Source organism: Psammomys obesus, unplaced genomic scaffold (genome assembly GCF_907164565.1).
Source record: "Psammomys obesus unplaced genomic scaffold, mPsaObe1.curated_primary_1811, whole genome shotgun sequence".
In the NCBI taxonomy this organism is placed as follows: domain Eukaryota; kingdom Metazoa; phylum Chordata; class Mammalia; order Rodentia; family Muridae; genus Psammomys; species Psammomys obesus.
In genome coordinates, this window is record NW_026596046.1 from 37937600 (window position 1) to 37947356 (window position 9757).

At 42.7% G+C, this 9757-nt stretch overlaps 1 protein-coding gene across 1 annotated transcript; it reads right to left on the reverse strand.

The window, feature by feature from the left end:
- Positions 1–2718: 2718 nt before the first annotated feature.
- Positions 2719–3660, reverse strand: LOC129688516 (olfactory receptor 52H1-like). Its single transcript, XM_055623387.1, has one exon. It carries the CDS (start codon positions 3658–3660, stop codon positions 2719–2721), a length of 942 nt encoding a protein of 313 aa, XP_055479362.1.
- Positions 3661–9757: the final 6097 nt, after the last annotated feature.

A 9757-nucleotide genomic window follows, 5' to 3' on the forward strand; every position in this document is an offset into this window, starting at 1 on the left:
TTCCTGTAAACATTACATCCAGACCCTTATGTCATTGCCATCCTTTCATTGTGCATTCATTCAGTCATTCAGTCATTCCTCATTTATATTGAAGAGGCTCTTATTGACCAATTCTAATGGCCATGTTAATTTCCATAAGTGTGGTGAACCTAGTTCCGATAGCTATGTTATGTCTAAAAACATATTCAACAATAACTGCAAATTTGTTTTCCTTCAGTACTTTTTCTCTTCGTTTCTACCTGTGCAGTGTGTGCACGCCTGTCTGCATGTGTGTGGCACATGGCAGCGGAGGCCTCAGGTGAGGTCAGGAATCATCCGCAATTACTCTTCCACTTTATTTGTTGAAGTGAGCTCTCACATTCAAACACAGAACTCACAGATACGGTTAGTATCACTAGCCAGCTTTTTCTGAAGATCCTGTCTCTACCTCATGCAGCTGGAACTGCGAGCACGCCACGCACGCACACACGCACGCACGCACCAACATTTACATTGGCTGCGGGATCCAAACTCAGGCCAGCACACCTGTGCACCGAAAACCTTAGCCACTGAGCCATCATCTCCTTGGCACATTTTTTTAAACTTTAATTGGGTCTCCTTCTGGCTAGACGCAGAATATTACCAATAATTACATGTTAAAGGGTGTTTTTCAGTATCCAACATTGTAAGACTAATTATTTAAATGTCCGTTTAATATACAGTAATACTGTTTAAAAATACACTATAGCCAATTTTCCCTGGGTCATTACTTTATATGACTAGCAAGGTTGGCTTAAGACTCAGACATACGTAATTCTTCTCTTTGACTTCTCTATGCCTTCATGAAATAGCCAACACTCTTTCCTCCCCTCTTTTACTCCTGGTTACATCCGGGACACACAGAAGTCAGAGCCCAATTTTGTCATTAGAACCTGAGCCAATATAAACAAGGTCCTGGTATATCTAAACGGTTTTCACTGGACTAAAATAGGCATACCCTACTCTATTTATTTGTAATTCACATCTTCAAAATACGCCGTCTGATATTTCCTAATCAAAGAACATTAGGAAGCTATTCTTTCCCACCTATCATTCCCTTAGCAGGATCAAGGAACGGCACACCAGCAGGAAGCTGGCCCTGCTCTTTCTTTGCCTTGGAGAAATTCAAACGAAGTAAAATAACTTAAGACAAAAGGTTCCACAATACAGTTCCATGTTTTGTATTAAGCAATTTGTTTAATCTGAAACCTTGTCACTATTTCTGATGTCTAGGCACCTAAAGGACTAAAATGGAAATTTTCTTATGTCTGATTTAATCTTTCATGTTTTAATTACAGTCCTCAGCCAACTACTTGAGCTCTAATTTAGTTTCGCTTTGTTTTACCAGTAAGCTCCCTTGGTTCCATGGTCCTACGGAACGGTATTCTAATCTTTTATCCCTTTATCTTTTTCTTTTCTTTTCTTTCTTTCTTTAAAGATTTTTTTTAATGTTCATGAGAGGTTTATGTGAGTGCCCCATGTGCATGCCTGGCGCACTCAAAAGCCTAAAGGAGACGCCAGATGCCGCAGAGCTGCAGTTACAGACAGTTGTGAGCTGGCACATGTGTGCTGAGAATCAAGCCCAGGTCCTCTACAAGGGAAGCCAGCGTTCCTAACTGCTGAGCCGTCTCTCCAGCATCTCTTTTCTTTTCTTTTTTCTTTTTTTTAAATTTGACATTGCCCTATTCCTCTCCTAAAAAATAACATGTGCAATACTGATTTAATAATTCCTCTAAGACTGTCTACTCATTTATTTGGTAAAGGCTGCCCATGCACCTGGTAGATAACAAGACACATAACTGACGTTAGCTAGAAACCATATTTCAACTCTAAAACTTGTGCCAGCAAGATGGTTCAGCAAGTAAAGTTGCCCCAAGTCAGAAACCCCATTTCCTCCCCGAACCTACGGCGTGGAAAGGGACGACTACTTCCCAACAACTTCTTTTCTGGCCACAAGAAAGCTGTGGCATGCATGTGCACGTACACACACACACACACACACACACACACACACGCATGCACACGCATGCACACGCATGCACGTGCACATACAAATAAACTGAACTTTTTAAATCTAGTAACATACAGAATAAGCAGTAGATCCCTACTGTGATGTAGGAATACACAGTTAAGGTAAAATAACTACAATCCCTCAGAAAAAATGTTAACTAAGCGCTGAATTGCATCTTTTTTTGATACAGGGTTTCTCTGTGTAGCCTTGGTTGGCTTGGAACTTACTCTGTTGACCAGGCTGGCCTTGAACTCACAGAGATCCCCCTGCCTCTGCCTCAGAGTGTTAGGATTAAAGTCTTGTGCAACCACTAACTGGCTCCCTCAGAAATATTTTAAGTGAAAATAGGATAGCAATCATTTTATTATTTTAAATAAATATTTATTACCTTAGCACAACCAAAAAGAATTGCAACATAATTATTTAAGATAAGTTATTTATTTTCAGAAATGAAAGAAATATCTTTTATCTTATAAACTTTTTATCTTTTGTCTTCTAAATTGAGCTTCTTTTCTTAAAATTAAAATGGATGAGTAGACTTCTGTATAAAATAACTAAGAAAGCAAACCCCCCACTTCTGGTTAGGAAGAAATAGTTCCATGTGTCCACTCTTGGAGGTCAGTGGTTGCAGATTCAGCCGTTTACCTACTGTCCTTTATGAACTGGCCTCCAGAGACCTCAGACATCTGTCATTGGGACCATTGGGGAAAGAGCAGAAGAATGGCTTTGTCCCGTATCTGTTTGGTCTTCACTCCATAGACCATAGGGTTGAGCGCAGGTGGGATAATTACATACAGATTGGCAAACATTATATGAAAGGTACGAGGAATGGTGCGCCCAAAGCGGTGAGCGAGAATGGAAAAGAATGCTGGTATATAGAACATGAGGATGACACAGACATGAGAACCGCAGGTGCTCAGGGCCTTCTGGCGTGCGTCTCGGGAGGGAAGGCGGAACACAGCACCTAGGATGAGAGTGTAGGAGATGGCTATGAGGACCACATCTGTAATCACTGTCATGATGGGGACACAAAATCCATACCAGATGTTGATGGAGATGTCTGCGCAGGCCAGCCGGGCCACACCAATGTGTTCGCAGTAGGTGTGGGTGATGATGTGTGTCCTGCAGAAGGGCAGGCGGTTCACTAGAAAAACACATGGGACGAAAACACAGAAGCTTCGGAAAGAGATTCCTACAGCAACTTTGACAATGGTTTTGGGTGTCAGAATGGTGGCGTATCTCAAGGGGAAGCAGATGGCCACATAGCGGTCAAACGCCATGGCCAGCAGGATCGCCGAGTCCAAGACGAAGCTGTAGTGCAGAAAGAATAACTGCGTCAGACAGCCAGGAAAACTCATCTCCTGAGGACCAAACCAGAAGATGCTGAGGGTCTTGGGGACACAGGTTGTGGACAGTATGAGGTCAGTCACGGCCAACATGGAAAGGAAGAAGAACATGGGGGAGTGGAGACTGTGCTCCACTGCAATGAGGTAGAGAAGGGTGCCGTTGCCCGCAATGGCCACCAGATAGATAAAGCAGAACGGGATACTGATCCAGACGTGGTACTGCTCAAGTCCAGGGATGCCTGACAGGGTGAAGGCGCCAGTGTTGTAGCTACTCATGTTGTGCATGATCACTGAGATCTGAGGGACAGTTCTGTCCTAAAAGCAAATAGTACGGTGAGCACAAGGAACTGCGTGGTAATTCTTTCTCCACAACCTCCTGGCGACCAGTTCTCTTTCCTATATTTGAAAAAAGAAAATCAGATTACTATTAAGAGCGATACTCATGGGCAGGAGAGAGGGCTCAGGGGTTTAGAGCACAGGCTGCTCTTCCAGAAGACCCAAGTTCAATTTCTGACACCCATTGCCGTGGGTGTGGTAACCCCCTGCCCTGTGCCAAATCCAGTTCTTCTGACCAATGTGAGCACCACACACACACATAAATCACACATAAATCACATGTGCGCATGCAATCAAAACACTCACAAAAATTAATGTAGTAAACATCCCCTCCCCAAGAGATTGCTCACGACTTTGAGAAAGAACATCAGATGCCTGGTGTTGATTCCCAAGTGTCTCTAGAAACCAAATCAGTTTATAAAACGCTAATCCTATGTAAGTGGCCGAGTTTTCCCTGTCTCTATGTAATTCATTACTGTATGGGTGTGCGGTGAAAAGTAGGGGAAAGTGTTCTAACTGCATCCAGAAAGAGGGAGACACTAAAGAGAATGTCACACTATTGGGAGCACGAGGTAATTAGATGCCTACTACGCTCCAGCGGCTCTGATGTGTTATGTCATTTAGAAGCTCCTCATTAAAAATGAATTTTGTCTTCAGGTGGTGGTGGTATAAGCCCTCAGTCCCAACACTGAGGCAGAGGTAGGTAGATCTCTGATATTTTGAGGATAGCGTGGTCTACAGAGTGAGTTCCAGAACAGCCAAGGAAGGATACACAGTGAAGCCCCGTCTCAGAGAGAGAGAGAGAGAGTTTTGCTTTTGTTTGGGGAAACTGAAGTCGTGTATCTGGCCAAGAATGATTTCAGCTTTAGTAACTGGCAGAGCCAAATCATTAGATTCCGTGACCAGCACTCTTTCACGGTGCCACCCTTTACCAGGTGGTGCCCACAGATGTTGTGAAATGCCAAAGATCCAGCAGAGATTTTAAGACAGTGAAAAGCAGAATAGTAAAAACAGAATAGTAATAAGCAGAAATAAGCAAGACCAAATGTGTCCAAACACCAACCCCAGCCCAGTTTCAGCCATTGTCCCCTGAACTTGCAGACCCGAGCGCTCTCTGAGACAGGCATACCTGATGCCTCCTCACAAAGAACAAAACCTGAAGCTGGGCCTCCAGTCTGCTCTAAAGATGCAGGAGGAAAATCTCCTGTAAGTAGTGGAGACTGAGCCAACTGTACTTCTTAAAAATAATGCTGGGCCGACCTCTAGTGGAAGAATGCAGAATTTATTGATTCTAAATGAGTTAAAAGTAATAACAAAGAAACAAAACTTAGTAAGATTTGTTTGAGCAACAGAACCAGAAAATTTGAACACAGGGAACTTCCCAGAGACTCATACTCCAACCAAGGACTATTCATGGATATAACCTAGAACCCCTGCACAGGTGTAGCACACGATAGTTCACTAACTAAATAAAGCTGCTTAAAAGTAGCTTAAGGAAATTAGTATGTAATCATTAAATAGAGGAAAGAGAACTGTGTACTGTTTAAGGAAACACTCATAATGAAAATGTAAGTCGTGTCACTCACAGGCGTGTCCTAGAATTTAATGTGCTTGTTCATTGTGTGTGAGCAAACTACGGCACTCACGTGGAGGTCAGAGGGCGACTGTGTGGAACTGGTTCTCTCCTTCCACCGTTCTATGGTTTTCGGATCCAATTCAGGTCACTGGCTTGTTCAGCAAGCACTTTTACCCACTCAGCCATCTCGCCAGCCTTTCTGAATCTTTGTTTTTCATGTAATTATCTGAACTTACTGTCCTCTTGTGACACAATATTCAGGCAGCCATTTTTCCTGGGTTTTTGTTTGTTTGTTTGTTTGTTTGTTTGTTTGTTTTATCATCCAAGCAAGTCTTCCCAATTCTTTGGTATCTATTTATTAACTGCAGATGTTTGCACTCGTGTGACCCTCTGCAATCCTTTTTCTTAAAGTCTTTCTTCATGCTGGAAAGTATGTGGCATACACCTTTAATCCCAGCACTCAAGAGACAGAGGCCAGCCTCATCTACAGAGTGAGTTCTAGAACAGCCAAGGCTAACAGAGAAATCCAACCTTGAAAAAACAAAACAAAAGAACAACAACAACAAAAAAAAAGTCTTTCTTCACAGATTCTAGGAACCAGAGGGACGGAGGGTCAAGGACACCATGAGAACACAACCTACGGAATCAACTAAGCAGGACTCACAGGACTACAGAGACTGGACTGTAATCACTAACCCTGTATGGCTCTGAGCTAGGTCTTCCGCATATATGTTATGGTGGCATGGCTTGCCGTTCTTGAGGGACCCCTAACAGTGGAAGTGGAGGGGCTGTCTTTCACTCTTTAGCCTGTGATTGAGACCCTTCTCTTCCTAGTGGGATGCCTTGTCCAGCCTTGATATGAGGGCGTGTGACTAGTCATGTTGTGAGTTGTTATGCCCTGTTCAGTCGACATCCCTGGGATGTTGTTTTTTCAAGGGACACAAAGAAGAAATGGATCAGGGGACAGGGGAGATGGGGGTAGCTGGGAGGGGAGAAGTGGAGGTAGGGAAAATTGCAATCAGGATGCAACATATATAAAGAATAAAAATTTTAAAGAAGTTAAAAAAAAAAAAGACTTTTTAAAATGTCTTTCTTCATCCCGTGGCTGAAGTGGCACACTGTGAACCACTCCAGAGCCACAGTCTGACGCACGGTAGCTCAGGCCTGAACGGCGCATGAAGAGAAGCGCCGGGCACAGATGACTGCTGTGCCCACGCCACAGGGCACATGTCCCGCCATGCCCACGCTTACCGAGTCTGAGCACACAGGTCTCCCTGGCTTCACGTGGTCCTCCAGGTCCTCCTACCTCCAGCAAAGTTATGCTCCGCTCATCACTGCTGCCTCAGAGAAGCCCAGTCCGCTCCGTGCGCTTAAGAAAGACGTCCACGGAGACAGTGTCCAGACTTCCCTATATCGGAAAATTATATTTCTCCTAGTACGAGATTCAAAAACTTATACTACTTATTTAAAATTCCTCTTCCATACTAGACAACAACCTATGTAACGACAAAATTGTGTCAATTTTGCTCATTTTTCATAATGTCCTCATTCCTACACAATGGTGCCACTCAAGGACACTTATAAACTGATTATCAATAAATAAGCCCAATAAAAATGAATATTCTCACAGTCTAAGTGTCTCTGACTACAAATTATAATATATAATTATATGTAATTTATATAATTATATGCTTATATATAATACAATAATTTACATATTAATATATTAATATATTAGTAAAGTATGTTAACATGTTAGTTATTAATGCATAATTATAAAATAATTCATTTTATTATTGTTGATTTTCTTTCTATATAAATAACATATTAATTAATATAATTATTAATGTGTTTAATATATAAATTTAATATTTAATGTATATTTATTGTATTTAATAATATATATTTATATAAAATACTTTCTATGTAAAGCAAGATAAGTCTATGCAAATTGGAAGCCAGCATGTCCCAAGCCACATAGAAAACTAAAATTATGTTTATTAAGGATATAAGCAAGGTCATACTGTCATTTTTAATCGACACTTCCCAAGAAGTTCTCACCAACAGCATAACACACTTTTGGGACACACTGCCCTTGCCCACTCCCTTCACTTTGGCTTGGCTGAAAGTCTTTCCGAAAACGTTTCAACACCCGAGCCTGGGCGAAGGGTCCCACCATGTGCGGCGGCATTCAACGCAGCTTGGCTCACTGATTTCGGCCTTCTACCTTGCCTGAGGTTGAGATACTTCAACAGTCACAGCCTGACTGTCTTACTTAAAGTTCAACCGCTATAAAACACTAATTACCGACCTGATGATATACACGTGAAGCACTGACGTTTGTTGACAGGGACACACCCTCTCACTCCACTGCCTCCACGCTACCTCCACTCTATGCGCCACTGTAACTAACGCACGGCTAAAGGGAGTGGGAGAATACAGAATGGAGTGGAATACACCTTACAATGACACATACGCCCGGGTACATGCAGACTCACAAATTCTACAGTCACAGTACAGTCCTGAGAACAGCTTAAAAACCAACACGATTGGATGACACAATGACTAAGTCCCATAACCTGAGTACGTGGAAAGTCTCCATGGGTTCAAGGTCAGACTGGATCAAACAGTGAGTTCCAGACCAGCCTAGAGTGTGGAGTGAGGCACTGTCTCACAAACCAAATAAAGTAAAATAAGTGAAAATTTAAACAAAAAATGCCTTTTAGAGCTAAGTCATATATGAGTTTTATCTGTGTCCTACTTGTGCAATACTGAACACATACTTTTATATCCCCAAAATGCTTTTCTATTCACAGAAGTGGAGAGCTTACAAGCTCTTCATAAGTAGCAGAGCTTGGGTCAAGTGAATGTCTCAGTGGGCGAAGATACCCACCCCCTGAGCGCAGTCCCAGCATCCCCACAGAAGGTGGAAAAGAACTGACTCCACAAGCTGCCTCCATACGCATGCTGCGACACTTGTAACGCACACAACACCCACCACGTCTCTCTCCATCTCTGTCTGTCTCTCTCTCATACAGACAGACACAGGTGCACGCACAGAATAAATAAATTTTTTAATTTTAATAAGCAGCAAACTCATTGTAATATTTTCATCATCCCAGACATATCCTATGGATGGATGTTAGAAACCCTTAAAATAGGTAAAATCCTCAGAGCCAAACTCTGTCCTGTCTCGCTGTTCCTTTATCCCATTTATCCACAGTCATTCCATTCTCTAACCCTAGCCTTGAAGACTTACTTACAGAAACTAGTCTAAGCCCGTCCCGTGTCTCTGGCACCAGTTCCACTCACAGCTTAGCCTGCAGGACGTCACTCCAGCCTTGGCTCGCCAATCTTGCCTGCCTTGTCCAAACCCAACACTTCCCAAACCCCAGGCCCTTGACGGGGATTGAAGAACAGAGAGAAACAGCACTGTTTAGAGGAAATCCTCATATTCTTCTTCCTAGACCTTCACAGAGGCCCGCCCTGAGCATGCAGGTCTACAGACTGAGTTCCAGGGCAGCCAAGGCTACCCAGAGAAACTTAGCCTTGAAAAAGCCAAAACAAAGAAAAAAGTAGTTCTTTAATAAAATATTCAAAGCTGACTTCTAAATGAAATCTTTGATTAACTACCAAAATTAGAAAAAAATCAACATCAATGAAAAAACAAAAACAAAAAAAACCCTTTTTCAGTCAAGTCATCATCATGTGCGGCTTCAAATCAGTGGAGCAGGAATATGTCCTCCCTGGGACTTAGAAACCCTACAAACCAACCTGAAAGCTGAAGACAAACATGTACCAGCCTGACCTTTGCCTCATCCTCTTGAAACCTGCCTCAGTGCGCGCTTCACATATGCAACCAGCTCTTTTCTGGGCTCAGTTTTTTAATGTCCCTCATCACATATTTTACCACCAACACTCAAATTTCTACCGTGCCAGTGCCGCTAGAGTATGATGGCTGCAGGGACTAAAGAAAGAAGGGCAGACATGTTAAGAGGGGCATGGGTGCAGCTAGGAAGAAGCACAGGGCGTGGAGGGTGAGAGTATTTGCTCCAGAGGTCAGCATCCACATACCAAGCCAAGCAGCCTGCACAGGCCGATAACCCCAGCTCCACGGGGAACAGCGGCAGGAGGATTATTGCAGCTTGTTGGCTCCTAGCCTAGCTGAGAAAATGCAAGTCTCAGATCCAGGGGGAGACCCAGCCTCAAAGAAATCAGGAAAAAGTGATTGAATAAGACACTCAACTAAGGCTCTGTGTACAGAAACATGCTCACACACACTCACACACGGACACATCTACACATAAACATCTTTAAGAATAAAGGAAAATTACAGAGTTGAATTTTATGAAATAGAACCAATACACTGATAATTTAGGTTGGGCTGTTCTGGGTTTTAAATATTCACCTGACCAATTTCCCCATAAATGTGCCCTAGACAAAAGAAACATTTTCATTGTTGAATTTAAA